General features: G+C 43.9%; 1 protein-coding gene across 1 annotated transcript in view; it reads right to left on the bottom strand.

The window, feature by feature from the left end:
* The window catches only part of LOC311106067 (rho guanine nucleotide exchange factor 12-like), a 72,182-nt gene that overhangs the window by 5,998 nt on the left and 48,413 nt on the right, over window positions 1-17,771 (bottom strand). Inside the window, exons 6-29 of the mRNA XM_084148362.1 lie at window positions 16,786-16,835; window positions 15,765-15,822; window positions 15,309-15,511; window positions 14,998-15,075; window positions 14,107-14,226; window positions 12,621-12,737; window positions 12,168-12,305; window positions 11,759-11,857; window positions 11,380-11,490; window positions 11,091-11,189; window positions 10,328-10,370; window positions 9,874-9,979; window positions 8,616-8,753; window positions 8,394-8,426; window positions 7,327-7,441; window positions 7,108-7,216; window positions 6,577-6,795; window positions 5,145-5,289; window positions 4,804-4,836; window positions 4,376-4,530; window positions 2,540-2,686; window positions 2,208-2,293; window positions 1,352-1,477; window positions 754-918 (exon numbers count right to left, since the gene is read on the bottom strand). Coding sequence (XP_084004488.1) covers window positions 754-918; window positions 1,352-1,477; window positions 2,208-2,293; window positions 2,540-2,686; window positions 4,376-4,530; window positions 4,804-4,836; window positions 5,145-5,289; window positions 6,577-6,795; window positions 7,108-7,216; window positions 7,327-7,441; window positions 8,394-8,426; window positions 8,616-8,753; window positions 9,874-9,979; window positions 10,328-10,370; window positions 11,091-11,189; window positions 11,380-11,490; window positions 11,759-11,857; window positions 12,168-12,305; window positions 12,621-12,737; window positions 14,107-14,226; window positions 14,998-15,075; window positions 15,309-15,511; window positions 15,765-15,822; window positions 16,786-16,835 — 2,693 coding nt within the window. The remainder of the gene's footprint in view (window positions 1-753; window positions 919-1,351; window positions 1,478-2,207; window positions 2,294-2,539; window positions 2,687-4,375; window positions 4,531-4,803; window positions 4,837-5,144; window positions 5,290-6,576; window positions 6,796-7,107; window positions 7,217-7,326; window positions 7,442-8,393; window positions 8,427-8,615; window positions 8,754-9,873; window positions 9,980-10,327; window positions 10,371-11,090; window positions 11,190-11,379; window positions 11,491-11,758; window positions 11,858-12,167; window positions 12,306-12,620; window positions 12,738-14,106; window positions 14,227-14,997; window positions 15,076-15,308; window positions 15,512-15,764; window positions 15,823-16,785; window positions 16,836-17,771) is intronic.

The following is a 17,771-nucleotide window of genomic DNA, read 5'->3' as shown; positions in this document are numbered from 1 at the left end:
GCCCGCCTTCTTTACCTTTTCTTTCTCCACGGTGTCATCTGAAATGAAATTACGAGGAGAGAGAGAGAGAGAGAGAGAGAGAGAGAGAGAGAGAGAGAGAGAAAGGGGGATGAAGATTATGTGGAGAAAAACAGAAGAAAAAAAACTGCCTCTGTGGGGTACTGCCCAACAAATTAATATTTTCCTGCATCCATTAGCAGCTGATCATACTCGGAAATTAAGACCAAGTAGAGGGCATTAACATTCCTTAATGGCTGGTTATACTTCATTTTTAGTGCATTTTATTTCCGGAGAACTAAACCTTATGGGACCCAAATAATGCGAGAAAATCTCCCAAAATGTGCATTACCGACTTCGGAAAATGCCAAAATAATAATCTCTGTTTAACCGAGAGCACAGCTGTAATTCGCTATTGTTGGCGCGATGCCAGCTCGCCCGGTTCACTGAAAAGGCCCTAGTTTATACATGATGTGCACGTATCAATTACCATTGCATACACAGTGATGAGCTGCGCACACACACACACAGAGAGCGAGGGCGGTCACTGGGGGACCACATTGGAAGGACACTGCTATCATTAACGCTGCTGTAAGCGCACTGCCCTGCATCACTGTGATGGTCTGCTTTGAGCCCAGTGCCATCACTACTCATTGTCACAGAGTCTAATACCCTTTCTACATTATCATGCCAAACGGAACCGAACCGTACTGTGCTAGCTCATTTACTATGGTGGGTGTGTAGCCAGCCCAGTACAGCTTGGCTTAGTAGAGTGAAAGTGGTATAGGAGTGTGTGTGTGGCCCACCTGTGTACTTGGCAATGTTCTCCAGTAGGAGAGGGTACTTGGTGAGCCTCTGCATCTCCACAGGAATGATGTCCTTCAGTTGCAGTCTTCGACACAGTCGGTTACTCTCAGCCTCCTGCAAACGCACAGTGAAGTTAGGAAAGAAGGCCACAGGAATGATGAAAAGGGCAACAAAACAGAGACGATGCATCCTTTTCGCTCATGTATATACTTCGCCAACCAGTGACTTTAGCCTTGACAGAGCTACATCTTGAATGGTTACTTTCTACAACTTCTACAACGTTTTTAATGTGTCATTTACTTAAAATGAATTTGAACTTCACTTAAAATAAACAAATCATTTTCAAACTACACATGCTGAACTGAACTACACATGCTTCCCTCAAACATCCCATAGCCGGTCATATACATTGTACTGTACAGTCTGCAGAAGTTGACCTAAACCTCGAGTAACAGGCAGTGCCCAATAGCCCCATGTGTATTCCAGTCCCTGGGCTGCCCCCCCCGTCCATACCGCCTCCTCCTCTCTCCTCCATTCCTCCACTTACCTGCATGAAGGAGGTGAAGCGCGAGTCCTTCTTCTGCCTGCTCTTGATGAGCTCCAGAGCAAAGGGCTGGTTGCTGCAGAACGTGCCCACCGCCTGCTTGATCTTCTCCTCCTCGCCCCCGCTGAACTGGAAAACACAGGCGAGCCAGGCGGATCGGGGTCAGTCACCATGGCAACTGCATGTCGCCAAGCCAACCCCCTGGTTGTTGCGTGTGTGGTGGCACAGTGTGCCAGATCGAGGGCTCTAAATCTGCCTGTACATGCTTTAGCCAATTCCCTCTGACTATCATTGTCGCCATGATTCTGTCATTGCTATATTTTGGTTATCATGGTTGTCTCCGCCGTGATAGCTGATGTGTGGTGAGCATTCTGGCACAAATGGTTGCCGTGCATCATCCGAGTGGATGCTTCACATTGGCGGTGGATAACGTGAGTTTCCCCTTTCTATGTAAGCACTTTGAGCATCTGGAAAAGCGCTATATAAAGCCAATTAATTGTTATTATACATGTATAGACAGAGGGGTTTGATAAAGCACGTATAGATCTGGGACCAGGTTAGTGGATGAGTTCCGCCAGTCCATCTGTGCCACACTATCATTTCACAATTGTACTTCCATTCCGCAAAACACAGCAACCATCTTTACCCTCCAGTTCAAAGCCAATTAAAAAGATAAGCAATCCCATACAAAAAAGTGGATGTTTATTCCGCAGTGAAAAGCAATTTCAGGCAATGGCACAGCTTTTGTGGATTGTGAGAGAGAGAGAGAAAGACTTCTCTCCAACAACACAATTATTACATAAATCATATTCCGTTGGGGAAAAGGCTTCAAAAGAAAAAAGAAAAGAGCTGTACTCACCCAGGACAGCAAGTCATCTCCTATTTGGTCGATTACGGATGTCTCATTCCTTTTCCGAATTGTTGCCATTTGCTCAGATATCGAAACTGAAATTCAAAATGAAAGGGAATGTAAGAGGGTCATTCTGTCATTGTCTGTGTGTGTGTGTGTGGGGAAGGGGGAGATGCATGTCATATCAAAGTGGAAAAGTGTGTGTGTATGTGTGCGTACATGCTATTGGTTGTGCATGTACATGCCTGTGTGTGTGTGTGTGTGTGTGTATATATATATATATATGTGTGTGTGTGTGTGTGTGTGTGTGTGCGTGAGCATATGTCTGTGCGTGCACGTACCATGCAGTTGAACAATGTCCTCCAGGTTGGTGAAGATGTTCTTGACGTCGGCAGGAGGCAGTATGGCCTCTCTGGTGAGCTTCTGGTAGAAGATGTTGTCCAGCACTTTGAGCATCCGCAGGTGGGCCCTCTCAGTGTAGAACAGCTCTGTAGACACAGACAGACAGCTCTCATCATTATTGCAGACACATACTGATAAATGACTACATTAGACAACCATAAATGAGCGATAAAGAGTGATACTGAGAATGGTTATTTCAGCTTGTTCTTTGGGGGTTTTGGCACAGGTTCCTACAATGCATTTGTAAAAGCAATATACGAATAAAGTTTGTTTGAGTTCGCAGTTGTTACACTGTTAGCTGCATGTCTGTTTATTGCACGCTTAACTCTTTACACTCATACCTGGGTTCAAATAGCAGATTTGGACACTGATGAGCGCCTAAATTGGAATGCAGTGGCTGTACAGTAACATGCTATACATGACGTCAGAGTTCAAGGTCTCCGCTTCACAGCGCAGTATTGGTTTTTATTGACAGCGGTCTTGAACTGGAACACCGATCGCGACAAGTTGCCCCCATCCCTCCCGCTAATTGGTAAACGTTGGAATTTGTTTGTTGTCTGAACGAGGGAAATGCTGTAAATGCATTATGACAAAGAGGACTATGTATTTTGAAAGATGAGACGGAGGATTATAATAAATACCGCTTTGATGTTATACAAGCAAGTCAAACACCCGTTAGTCCAAATGTGCACTTCATATTTAATATTCCCAAACTCATTTAATATACAGTGCCAACGTTAATGATCCCTATGCTTGACGTACAGTTACAAGATGACTTGGTGTCATACCCTGGGTTGTTCAGAACAGAATGAGCCTATGTCGTTTGGTGAAGAAATTTGGCGGCATTCGTGACTATTCTATGCGCACCAAAATTACGATCTGCTTCTCTGAAGTGCCTTGTGAAAGCCTAACACTGTAAGATCGTATTTTGTAACTTAGCACGCTTTCAGATTATGCCCACCTGACCAGATTGTGATTTATAATGGACCGTTTTTGGAATGCGTAAACAACAGTAATTGTGTAAAGGCAGGGATGCAGGGCTGTGTTCCAAAGAAAACAACTACAAGTCTGCTTGCTCTAGTACCTCAACGGCACAGCTAGGAGAGCTCAAAATAGCACCTTATAGTTGAAGACTATTTATTGAGTTGAAACGACATAGGACCTGTTCACACTTTGGAGAGGTGTGTGGACACTTGGAGACACCAGTTAGACCTCTCACTCAAACCCTTGTTATTTTTTTGACTTATGTTGAACCTACCCCATATTTTCCAATAATATTTTTGTGTTACTGAATGTATCCAGATTATTTTAAGACTTCGTTATCAACAAATGCAGTGAAAAGTACAGTAAATGTAAAATTCACATAAAATCAGCAGTGTAATGTTTGGATTCAGTCTTGAGTCAGATTCTGTTTTGTCCTCACCTTTAGTCTAATAATTTCCCCATTAAATCCAAACTGTTCCCTTTTGATTGCTACCATGGTTATGCATTTCCATATTTATTCTGTAAGAAACATTTCAATTTAGCCCTATCCATATAGGCCAATTTCCATGAGTGTAAGGGGTTAACACAGTGATTATTCCTTTTGAACAATAATCTGCCTACTTACTAAAAGAGTGAATGACTAACACAGACATACAGTATGTATAGGGCCCTGGGTTTTTCCTAATCATGAAAAGCCAATCACTAGGGTCCAGAGTTTTTCCTGGTCAGGTTACATGGGCCCTATTTATTTATATTATGGTGACTGGGTTACAGTTCGGACAGGAAGTTACCGTTAATGACTTCCTGTCTCTTGATCTCGTGGGGCCTGAGTCCGGCCAGCACCTCTCGTCCCACCAGCTGCTGCCAGTTGAGGGGGTCGTGCTCAGAGTCCGTGCCTCCTTGGTCGTCTTCACTCTGCACCTCTGTAGAGCCAAGGCCATCCAACCTGGGAGATAGGCAGCAGCAGATAAACACTGGTTACAACCTTAAATACACTATCTGACTAAGATAAATGGAGTCACGAAATATAACAGAAGATGTTAGGAAATATCTAAAAACTCATACAGTTTCTAACCACAGCACTTCTGATAAAGGTAGTCCACATTTTGTCCGAAGAGGTTTAGGACACTGACTAAAAACTCAAATAAACTATCTGACCATTGCCTTTATCAGAAGTAGTAGTAGGCCAAGTAAAGAAAATAGAACAGACAATACTCACCTTCTGATAGCCTTGGGTGTACCTTCAAGAATTCTGTAACAAGAGGAAACTATTAACTACTCTGCCTGCATGACAAAGCTCCACATACTCGTCAAGATGTACTCTGCCTGCATGAAACAACTACGATGTCAAACCTAAAACAACGGTCCACAATAGGGGTAAAAAAAAAAACATTTCAAGGGCTGACTGGAAAAAACTGTTATATCAACTGGAATGGAATTGCATATTATATACAGAGGGTAGATAAAACATGTCTAATGCCACCCTATTCCCTATTTAGTACACTACTTTTGACTGGGCCCATAGGCCCTATGCTTTCCCCTGCTTGGGGTCCATCTTACCCGCTCTCCCTGTCCTCCTCCTGTAGCTGGTCCAGGCTGTAGGGGCTCAGGCTGTAGTCAAAGTGTGTGTTTGGAGTGTACTGTAGACTGTCCAGGTCTCCGAGACCCTCACTCAGTTTGGGGAAGGCAGAGTTAGGGGTCCCAACTGAGGAGAAGAGAGACAGAGACAGAGAGAGAAAGAGAGAGATCAGTTAAACTGTACAACTATCAGGCCAGATGGGAAGACCATTAATCCAGCTTAGAGGGGATGATAAACTTAAAATTGCCTTCCTCTTACCAAAGCCTTTTTGCTTATGTCGGTCATTTTCTGTGATTTTGCTAAACAACGTTCCTGTAGATTATTCTAAAACCATTATTTGGTGGACAGTAATAGCCTATGCATTATGTTGATTCCTAATATGAAAGTATCTGTCTGTCCCAGTTTCGCTGTTGGCTGATGACTCACTCCTTCTCCCCACTGTGCACACCTAGGGAGAGATGCATTCTGAGAGACCGTTGCTCAAAATGCTATTGCAGGGAAAATACCGTTTTCAAAGCAACTACTGTTGTTCTAGTTACAGAGAGGAGAGTCATAACTTTCTGTGAATATATTCTGTATTTCTCGCCTCTTAATATTGAGTTCATGGCACCACTTTACAACCGGAGTAGGCTGTAGAGCATTATGGTTTTGATGCGCCGCGGAGTGGAGCCGAGTGCGCCATTTGCTGTGTTTTTGTCGGACATTTACTGATTCCCACTTCCTCAGGTGGTGAATAACATACTGTAGCTTATAGGCCAATATGCACAAAGATGTCAGCAAATTCTCTGAAGAGCCAAAACTAAATCTGATAATTCTGGATCCTATTTTGACAGGTTGCACATCAAAATATAAATCATGCATTTTCTGGATATGTTAGATCAAATAGCTTACTTTTTTAATCATATGTTACCATCTCATTTGTCTTATTTGGCACTGGTAAAAAAAAAAACATCCACTAATGTAAAGTAACTGTCCATAATAAAATAAAACATCATTGTATTTGTTATTATCGAGCAAAATAGTTACATTTATTGTGATATTACTTTTTGTCCATATCTCCCATATCTAGCACCTCCCCCCAAATGTGTTTTTATCAGAGTTTATCGCTGATTTATCGTTATCACAAAAAATGCGTACATATCGTCCAGCACTGCTACAGCTACAATGACCCCAAAATAATAGGCAACATCGACAGCTAACAATTAGGACATAAAACCAAATACAAAGTGACAGAGATGATGTCGGGATTCAGGAATTTAGTTAAAGAGGGGAGCGTAATTGGATTTAGTATGCAGTCTAGAGACTAGGGTACTTGGTTTAGAATTGAGTATGTGGGAAGTGTGTTAGCTAGAGAGTATAGTAGGTATGTACTAGCTAGAGTCTAGTACAGTATGTGGTAGTTCAGGGTCGCACCAAACACAGTCTCTCTGATGCCTCCGTCAGAGGTGTGGCTGTTGGGGGTGCTGTTGGGTGGTGAGGTGGCGTTGGTCGAGGAGGAATGTGAGAGCTCAGAGCCCTCGCTGGACTGACTGGCCCTCAGGCGACCCGCCTCCAGGTGCTCCAGGGCCCCCAGGCAGGGCTGGGACAGCTGCTTCTGGGGCCGCGGCTTGTTGAGGTCCATGGCCTTGCCGACTGCTCACACAGACAGGCAGACAATCAGTCAGAGAGACAGGCAGGAAGCACACAGACAGACACAAAGAGAGGTAGCAGGAGTCAATACTATTGGATAAGTTTACTTTCCTGTCAGTCCTCCATTTCTCCATAGTAACAAGATGATTTGTTTTGAATGTGGGTGATATGTGGGTAATCTACCAATACCAAGTGCCTCTCCAGGGGTTCAGTAAATTGGGAGACCTAGTAGTAGTATAGTAGTGTTGGTCACTGTTGGTTTATCTTAAATGACAAAATGAAAGCCAGTGTGCTTTATAACGCAGACAGGCTCACCTGACGTTGGGTCAACGCGGCTGGGCCGGCGCGGAGGCCCGAGGATGCTGGGAAACCTGGTTCGTTTCACCTTCTCCTCCCCTCCCTCCTTCTCGGTCTTGACGCTCTTCTGTTGATCACAGACATCACATGATCAGTCAGTAAGAGAGATATAGTTGGGGTGAGAGTTAATAACCAAGCTAGGTTAGCAGAGGGTTCAGTGTAAGGTAAGGCTCATACCTTGATCTTGGGGAGGAAGTTGATGCGGACCCATTTGGACTCTAGGCCGCGTGGCTCTTTGACTTTCACGCCAAGGTGCTTCATGTACGTGAGGATGACATACTGCATTGTAGTGCTGCAACAACAGACCAATGAGGATTCAGGATTTAGAGACCAAAATTCAATTGCCATATTCTCAGTTTTATATAAGTGGAACAGATTGGGATTCATTTGAAGTGAACTACATGTTGAAGTGTCTTTAGTGTGGCTTTGACCATATGCTGCGAAAACAAGTGACGACGGCGGCAAGATGTCGTGTCCATTCATTAATCATCTGTGATATGCAGGGACCATATGGCATTTGAAATAAGGTTGTTATACAATGTCGGAAATATTCCCTTATGAATCTAGACGAACTAGAGAAATGTCATTTTTTATTAAAGAGGTTGGCCATGAGCTCATGTAGCTAGATTGCCTTCTGGCAAAGAGATACTCTACATACACAACGCGACTTCTGTTGTAATGTCAACTGCTCAACCTCAAAATCATCTAATATGATGTTCTTGTCCTCTTTCAGGGCAGTGAACTGAAACTAGGTTGTTGGTCTCCAGTGTGACATTGAGTAGAATGACACAGATAGTGGTTAGAAAGGCCATGAGTCTGTAAGGCCCCAAAGTGTCTCAAACCCCTCAAGGAGTGCAGTGCACTTCACCATATCCTTCCAAAAGCTCTACAGCCTGTGCTCCCAACTCAAGCTTTAAAGGATGGAGTGTTCTGTGGGGGAGGGGGGGGTATGTTGTGTGTTCACAGCCACAAGTATATATGGGTTGTGTTCAGTGGGACAGGGAGGTTCTACCTGAATTTGTCCAATAACAATGCTTTTTTTGGGGGGGAGGGGGGCTGCAAAACGTTTTGCTACATTGTGCCCTACTGAACACGATCATGGTCTCTAGTCTGAACCTGTGACCATAACATCTTGTATTGACAATCCCCAAACATCACACTGACTAAAATCAATGGATAGTGTGAAATGTGCAGGGCCCATATCGGTTCTTTCCTATGGATAAACAAAAAGAGAATTCCCTCACCATTTCTCCTCCTCTGTGGATTGAGTTGTCAACCTAAAATATGGCAAGAAATTCCATTAGAACTAATTCTATTACACAGAAAATGTTTTTTTGTTTTTAAATTAACATGTCAGAGCACAAAAAGAAGTTCAAACAATTAGAAGTAGTAGATTTCCAATTAAGCGAAACTACTGTTAAAGAACTTCTACATCAAGAAACAAAGCTGTGAGTGTTGCTACTAACAGGACGTCCTCTATCTTGGTGATGATGTTTTCAGCACAAGAGCGTTCTCTCTCCAGTGCTACCCGGTCTCTGACACGCTCCGTATCCAGCCGGGCCAGTTCCCCTTCTGCCAGGGTTAGGCCCATACTGCGCTTCTGCCTGCACACCCCACAAACCAGTGTCAGATACCACTTACAGTATGTTTATAATAACTTCAAGCATACTTATAACAACTAATATCATGCTTACATCAACTTATAGCATACTTATAACATGATTATAACTTACAGCAGGCTTATGCCAACTTATAAACAGGCGTATAGTGTACATTTACAAGCCCAGCATCGTATAAGACCAGTATAAGAGTGTTTATAAAGACAAACAGCTCCTCTTTCTACAAGTAAGACACACTTGCATCTATCTTAACATATGACTAACACATACAGTGGCATGCGAAAGTATTCACCCCCCTTGGCATTTTTCCCATTCTGTTGGAACTTAACCTGGAATTAAAATGGATCTTTTGGGGGTTTGTATCATTTGATTTACACAACATGCCTACCACTTTGAAGATGCAAAACATTTGTTTTTGCGAAACAAACAAGAAATAAGACAAAAAATATGTTTTGGTGGGCGGCACTCTCTTGGCAGGTTTGTTGTGGTGCCATATTCTTTCAATTTTTTAATAATGGATTTAATGGTGCTCTGTGGGATGTTCAAAGTTTCTTATATTTTTTTAATAACCCAACCCTGATCTCTACTTCGCCACAACTTTGTCCCTGACCTGTTTGGAGAGCTCCTTGGTCTTTATGGTGCCACTTGCTTGGTGGTGCCCCTTGCTTAGTGGTGTTGCAGACTCTGGGGCCTTTCAGAACAGGTGTATATATACGGAGATCACGTGACAGATCATGTGACACTTAGATTGCACACAGGTGGACTTTATTGAACTAATTATGTGACTTCTGAAGGTAATTGGTTGCACCAGATCTTATATAGGGGCTTCACAGCAAAGGGGGTGAATACATATGCACGCACCACTTTTCCTTAATTTATTCTTTAGATTTTTTTGAAACAAGTTCTTTTTTTCATTTCACTTCACCAATTTGGACTATTTTGTGTATGTCCATTACATGAAATCCAAATAAAAATCAATTTAAATTACAGGTTATAATGCAACAAACTAGGAAAAACGCCAAGGGGGATGAATACTTTTGCAAGGCACTGTAGGTACCAATGGGAAAGGCAGACATCTTGGAAGAGCACGAGCAAGGTGACTGACCTAAAGTCCTCCAGGTTCCTCTGGATGTCAGGGAGCAGGGTGTCCTGCACCATCTGGATGTACTGTCTGTTCAGCTCCTCAGGGATCAGCTCCGTCCTCCTCCGGTCTGCACAGCCACCACACAACACAGTAAGGATGTGGGGTGGCACCAAATTCAGCTTATCAAGGTGAGAATTCAAATGTGCATTGCTCATATAATCACTTTGTTTGATTTCTTAACACCTGATGTGGGATAGTAGTATTAGGTAGATAGGTTAAACAATATACCACAAACTTAGAGGCACATTGTGATAATGCTGATAGTACACGGTTGAAGTAAGGAATCTTGATTCGGCTATATTTGGCATTCCATTAGATAACAATAGTCATTCCTCAGTATACCCAGAAATGACTTGGCATGGATTTGTCAGCCAGGGAAACTAATGGAAATGAAAGCAAAGCCACAAATACTCACCAAGGTCAGAGGATATGGACTCGGGAACAGCTACTTTTAAATGCTGTATGAAAATAAGACACATTTAGACGGGCGTTAACAAAGCCAGACTTTATATGTGGCTAACCGAAACACCAGAGTAAAAAATACTTGACATTTAACACAAAGAGTAAAACGCCTGACACGTGCAGAACAATTCCTAATTGTATGCCCTGTGTGTGTTAGTAGTGTATGAGAAAACAAACTAGACAAGAAAATCTCTGGGTAGTAGTCTTATTGGTCGTAGGCAGCATGATATATTGTATTGGGCGTCAACAGAACAGTGGATCAGAGAAATGACGGTTCCAGATTAGGATAAATGTATTACTGCAGGGAGAGGGGACTCCTGACAGAATAAACCAATAACCTTATCACACAAACACACTGCTGTATAGTCACATTAGTGTTGCATATCATATCAACACTGTCAGGGGATGTAGGTGTTGTGGGGGAGACCATGACTTCTACAACAGCTCTGTGGGGTTTGTGTAATAACAACAGTGCACTGTGCAAGTCTGTGCTGGCTTGGGCCTGCAGTTTGGATAAAAGCTAGCTGTGATCCTGTAGTGACCGTGGATGAAAGCCGCTTGAGACTACAAGGCCCGTATTCACAAATAATCTCAGCGTAGGAGTGCTGATCTAGGATCAGTTTAGCCTTTTTGATCATAATGAATATAATTATATTGATAGGGGGTACCTGATCTTAGATCAGCACAGTAGGCTAGTTCAACTCCACTCTACTCACAGCTCCCCGGTCGATGAAGAAGTTGTGGAAGTCCATGAACACCCGTCTGGTTTCTTTGGAGTTGGTCTGCTTGCACAGGTCAGCGTAGAGGTAGCAGAGCTGAAGAGAAACGTTTCTCATAATCAATGAGAGATAACACAAACACGTTGTACACCATCTGTCTTTGTATCAGCACTGCACTGACATCCCTGTATTTTTTAAAATAAACTTCTATTGTTGTCTGTAACTGGTCACAACACAAACATGGTCAGGTGAGGGTGTGTGTGTGCGCACGTGTATGGACTCTAACCAGCGGTGCAGGGTCAAACTGGGAGACGACGTGATGCAGGAACGCTGCCAGGTGGGCAGGTCTGGACTTGAGCAGCTCCATGCTCTGGAAACTGCTGCACTGGCCATTGACCTGAAATACACAAAGTGTGTGTGTCAGAGTGTGTGTGTGTACGTGTTACGAGCTAGCTTGACCTTGTTCGAAAATCCTCTCAGTGAGGCTTGTCAGTCTGTCACCCTTTTACAGGGAGAAAAAAAGAAACTCCAGCACGCTGGCATGCTCCACAGTGTTTGTAAAGAATGTTAAAAAACAAACGTTTGGGTAAAAAGGCCATAATTGGGGCCTTAAAATGCAAATAAGTTATATTTTTTCCCTTATTTTGGATGTATTTAGGGCCTACCTGTTCCTGATCAGAGTCAAAGTAGTCGTCCTCAGCTCCTATGATCTGGGAGACGATGCGTGAGGAGGGGCTGCTAACAGTGGAGGGGGACAGAGAGTCCTGGAGGAGGGGGGGAGAGGAGGAACACACAGCACTTAGATATCTCACTCATTGAGCATTGACTGCTCCTTTCACTGAAGTAGCTAATAACCTCATCTACCATCAAAGAGGTGTTTAATGAAGGTGGCTCCACATCTGCAGGGCATGGGTCATGTTCATTAGACAACAAATGGAAGAAATTGGAATGAAACAGGGAGGGACTACCTGGACTTGTCCTATAAGAAATGCTCATCTTTGTTTTACGTTACAAAAGTTTTGAAATGTTTTCAGTTGCATGCCCTAATGAACATGAGCCAGGTCTGGGTCTTACCAGGTCTGGAGTGTCTTCTAGGTCGGGGGAGTGGCAGGAGTTGAAGCTGTCTCGGGGCGTGCTCTTTGGGCTGTGGTAGGACAACAAGACTCTTTGGCACAGGCTCTCTGGGGAGGCAGGTGCAAAACCACGGGGAACCTGCAAATGGAGAACATTGGGTAAGCTATCAAACATACATCTAGCGAAACCTGGGTCTTGTTCATTAGGCACCAAATGGAAGAAACTGGACTGAAACAGGGAGTGATTACCTGGACCTGTCCAATAACAAACACTCATTTTCGTTTACCGTTGCATGCCCTGATGAACACAACCCAGGTTTGGGACAGAGAAGTGGGTTGTGGTGTACTCCTCCGTGAGATTAAGTTCACAGTTGACTAATTCATGATCCCTACTAATGCATTCACTCCACAGCTATGCCCACACACACCAGCAGAAGTTGAAAGTAACACTTACAGGGGACATGGTACTGCTGCTCCATGAGAGGTCGTTGCTACTGTCCCCCCTGGAGGAAGGTGTGTGGTCCATGTCCACCATGCTACCGTCATCTCCATCGCCCAAATGCAGGGCATCCTTACAATTATATCACAAAGTCAGTCACGCACCGTAAATATAAATATTCCCCATAACCAAAAGAGTAAACCAAAAGTATTTTGTCTGACTGTAAGCATTGAGCATACATCTACACTATATATACAAAAGTATGTGGACACCCCTTCAAATTTGTGGATTCGGCTATTTCAGCCACAACCTTTGCTGACAGGTGTATCCAGCCATGCAATCTCCATAGACAAACATTGACAGTAGAATGGCCTTAAGAGCTCAGTGACTTTCAACGTGGCACTGTCATAGGATGCCACCTTTACAACAAGTCAGTTGGTCAAATGTCTGCCCTGCTAGAGCTGCCCCGGTCAACTGGAAGTGCTGTTATTGTGAAGTGGAAACGTCTAGGAGCAACAACGGCTCAGCTGCGAAGTGGTAGGCCACACAAGCTCACAGAATGTAGCGCTTAAAAATCGCCTGTCCTCCTGGGTTTGGTGGATGCCAGGAGAACGCTACCTGCCCCAATGCATAACGCCAACTGTAAAGTTTGGTGGAGGACGACTAATGGTCTGGGGCTGTTTTTCATGGTTCGGGCTAAGACCCTTAGTTCCAGTGAAGGGAAATCTTAACGCTACAGCATACAATGACATTGTAGACGATTCTGTGCATCCAACTTTGTGGCAACAGTTTGGGGAAGGCCCTTTCCTGTTTCAGCATGACAATGATCCCATGCACAAAGAGAGGTCCATACAGAAATGGTTTGTCGAGATCGATGTGAAAGAACTTGACTGACCTGCACAGAGCCCTGACCTCAACCCCATCAAACACCTTTGGGATGAATTGGAACGCAGACTGCGAGCCAGGCCTAATCACCCAATATTAGCGCCCGACCTCACTAATGCTCGTGGCTGAATGGAAGCAAGTCCCCGCAGCAATGTTCCAAAGTCTAATGGAAAGCCTTCCCAGAAGAGTGGAGGCTGTTATAGCAGCAAAGTGGGGACCAACTCCATATCAATGCCCATGATTTTGGAATGAGATGTTCGACAAGCAGGTGTCCACATACTTTTGGTCATGTAGTGTATATTGTCATGTTTTCAACACATACAGTCTACATAAATTGAGCAGAACATGCACAGATCAGCTACATTCGTGAAAGACATATCATGGTTAGGCCCAGATTAAAACTCTGGCCCAGAGTTTTTCCTGGTAAGGTTACATAGTCAGGAAAAACTCATTGGCCTGATCATGGCACTCACAGAAAAACACAGATTCTCACAGAAAGCCACAGATTCTCACACTAAATACTAGTTATTAATACTACATATTACAATATGAAAACTTAAAATGTCAGATACAGTATGTTTTTTTCATTCAGGGAGGGGGGAGTGATGCGAGTTACCTGTGCTCCCCCAGCGGCATTACTGAGCTGCCCCTGCAGCTGTGGAATGTGCTTCTTGGCTTCCTGGATGTCCTTCAGTAGTTTGGGCGTCGGATTCCTGCTGTACTCCTCCTTCATTGCCTGTAGGGAGGGAGGGAGAGATGGAGGGCAGCAGAGACACTCAGTCAGACAGTCATTGGAATCCAAAGTAGCCAAGTCGATAATTATTTAATTTTTTTTACTTTGAACGGTATAGACTTGCACTCATTTTCAAAAGTGTTTTATATTTTTTTCAACACACTTGCTGTGGGTATACTGTGCTGGCCCTGTCGTGTTTACACACGTAGCAGCAGCAGTGCAGTAGAGTGTGCTTTGTGGAGTGGGTAATGTGGCTCTGTGAAGCACTAGGGCAAATGATTGGAGGGGAGGTGGTGGGGTTGACTGGTTTTCTCTGAGTGGCTGCCTGCTATAGCGTGCTCTAGTCCAAAACCACAGGAAAAGCCTTGTTCTTATCAACACAAGCCACACACTCCAGTGTTGTTCTGAACGTCTCAAAACCTATCAGAATACAATTCTGGGACAAAGACCATGACTTCACATGCTTCAAAATGTCACCTCAACTAACTACAAAACTTTGCTTTTCATGACTGTCGCTCAGTATTTAACCTCATATGTCCAGAGTGAGTGCTCTGAAAAACACTTCATAGAGCAGGACCTGTATTTATAAACCGTCTCGAGTAGGAGTGCTGATCTAGGATCAGGTGTCCATTAATTATTATTTATAATGATCTAAAAGGCTAAACTAAATCAGCACTCGTACTCTGAGACGCTTCATGAATAAAGGGCCCTGAATTTTGCATATGCCCAAATACTAGCAGAGATGGTTTCTCTTGCACCAGATAGAATGCTAACCTGCAAATCGTGTTGCTCCTTGGACAGCATCTTCTGCAGGATGTCTACCTTTTGGTTGTGTACGCTGTTGTTCTCTTCCTGCACAATGGGAATGAGACACACAGGGCTTGATCAGGACATGGAACCAAACACACAGCGGAAGAAATGAAACATTGAGTAATGAAGCAGGGGAGGACAACAGAGTTTTAAGGAACAAATAAACGTAAACAATGTAAACAAACACGGAAGACAGACAGGCAAAGAGGGATGACGTGGAAAGATGGAGCACAAAGGAGGAATGCAGCTCAGAAGATGGTAAGAGGCGGTCATACCCATATCGGTAGAGGAGAGGTGATGCGGTCATGGGGGCTGTATGGGCGCTCCCCCGTTGGCTGTCCTGGGGAGTTTGGAGAGGTGACAGTGGGCGACCCTGTCTGGGCCCCTAGGAACCCCAGCTTAGCCTCGCCCTCCAACAGGGGGATCTGGGGCAACCCAGGGGGTCGCCCCAACACTGTGAGGGCCACATAGGAGCCCGCTGAAGAAGATAAGATAGATACGGAGGTATGGTTAAAAGAAAAGGTGTATTCTGAATAATAGGCATAATTCTCACTATCATTGCATGACTTTCCTAGCCTGGTCCCAGATCTGTTTGTGCTGTATTGCTAACTTCTATGGTCTTTGGCAGAACAACAACCAAGTGAGTTGGAAATACAGCACAAACAGGAACCAGGCTATGACTTTCCGGTGTCAATAATGAGCAATAAAACTAGTAATTCTACAATGCTTACATTTTATGAGCTGTACTACTTCCACGTGGTTTGAATGTGTTACTAGGGTCCCGTTCACCTGAAAGAAAGAAAAACAGTCATAATGTGAGAATTCATTCAACGCTGCCTGGAAATCAAATGAGTTCATTTCCTGTTCAGCCTAATGTCAATTCAGTAATTCATTCATCCACCCCTCTTCGCACACACCCCCGCTGACTGACGCAGTGTTTAGGTTTTTGGGTTTGTTCTAATCCAACCAGCAGGTGGCATTGTGGAGCTGGTGTTTTGGCTAGAAGCCTTGGTTCACAAAACAAGTTGTGACTGGAGCATATTAGGAGATGGGGCAACAAGGCACCTGGGTGGTGATCAGTAGGCATGAAACTTATCCAATAAGAGCACCAATTTTCATTTTTCCGTTTCAAAACATTTTCTGTTTCGTGCCAAATGAACAGGACCCTGCAACTACTATGAAAGTGGTATATATACAGCTTTGATCTCAAAACAAGGGCATCTACTCACGACCACGGCTGTAAACACAGTCCAGCTCAAAGTAAATGGCACAGATCCATACAGTATATGGCAATGGTCTAATTGCATATAGGCCTACTGCAGCTCTGATTGGCGCACCTGTCTGTGTAGAGGTCTATGTAGAGTACGGGCTGAGTCATGCGCAATACACCGATGCGTTCTGCCTACAACAAAATCTCTTGCACAGTTCGTTTTGTTTCAGTATGTTGCATTGAAAGTGACTAATACTGCGTTGATTCGATCACAATTGCCACAGTAAAGGGAAACGTTGATAGTGTTAACAGGGAAAACTCTAGAAAGTTGAGTGAAGTTCAATCTCTCGCTTCTCTCCGTGGGCTGATATTTCTTCTGCCCTCTGCGCTGCAGTCCCAGGGAGTTGCACACAGTCTCGGGCTACTGTGCGCTCGCATGTAGGCAGCTTACAGGGAACATTGATTTTTTTCAATTTGAAGTTATTTAAGCAAAGTGCAAGGGTGCCCTTTATATTTGGCCACAACTGTATAGATGAGTGTACCTTGATGATCCTGTCACCTGTCTGTACACCCGCACGCTCTGCAGCGCCATCTAGGAATCAGAGGGGACGAGAGTCATGAAAACACAGAACATCCCTTTAGGAGGGAAAAAGAACAGTGTATAAGATGAACAACGTCCAATATATCCCATTACAATACCACAGCTTGCACTACAAAAGTAATGTTGAAGTACATCCTATATCGTAACATATTTTTCACCATAACTCGGGCCATGAGTTTTGCCAGACCTGATCAGGAGAAACTCTGGGCCCCTAACCATAACAGTGGTTGTGCTGCTGAAGGGGCCCATTAGGCCACTCCTCGCCAGACATTGGGCTTTAGGAGCCAGAGAGAGGGTTCATTATGGGATAGGATTCAGAGGAAAATTATAGGGTCAGGAGACAACTGAGACATAGGTGGCACCAGAAATGAGTGCCCGTGCTGTTACAATATAAACACCAGTGTGGCTTTATACACGTCAGTATGGAGCTTTGGCAACCAGGCAGAAATTCCTACCATGTCACGCTACTGCTTTATATGTGTACTGTAATATCACCCCGTCGCAACGAGTATACAGGTCTTTTATATCCATCTTAAATGTAACATTGAAAGTGTGGGAAACAAGTCATAACATTTGACAGAAATTTGACTGAAAGGAGTGATATAGCGTAAGCTTGTATCAATAAAGTAAGTATATAAATGCATTACTGTGTGTTAGCACCTTTGGGCTGTTTATGGGATAATGAGAAGTAGTCTACACCACTTGTATCCACAGCAAAGACAATAGCCTTCATAACTTCAACTGGGAGAAACATGACCAAGCACATCCATAAGAGTACAAACAAGACCTGAGCTCTTCCCTTTTCTCTTGACACTGCTCTACATTCAGACTAGTCCCTAATGTGTGCAGCTCACTATGCATCAGCTCTAACGGCTGACCTGGTGACAACACACATTAGCCTCTATAAGGTACATGACAAGATCTGCC

Source organism: Coregonus lavaretus (assembly GCF_964263955.1).
Source record: "Coregonus lavaretus genome assembly, chromosome: 30".
NCBI classification, from domain to species: Eukaryota; Metazoa; Chordata; class Actinopteri; order Salmoniformes; family Salmonidae; genus Coregonus; species Coregonus lavaretus.
The sequence above is the reverse complement of the archived record's forward strand: the minus strand, read 5'-3'. Positions and strand labels throughout refer to the sequence as shown.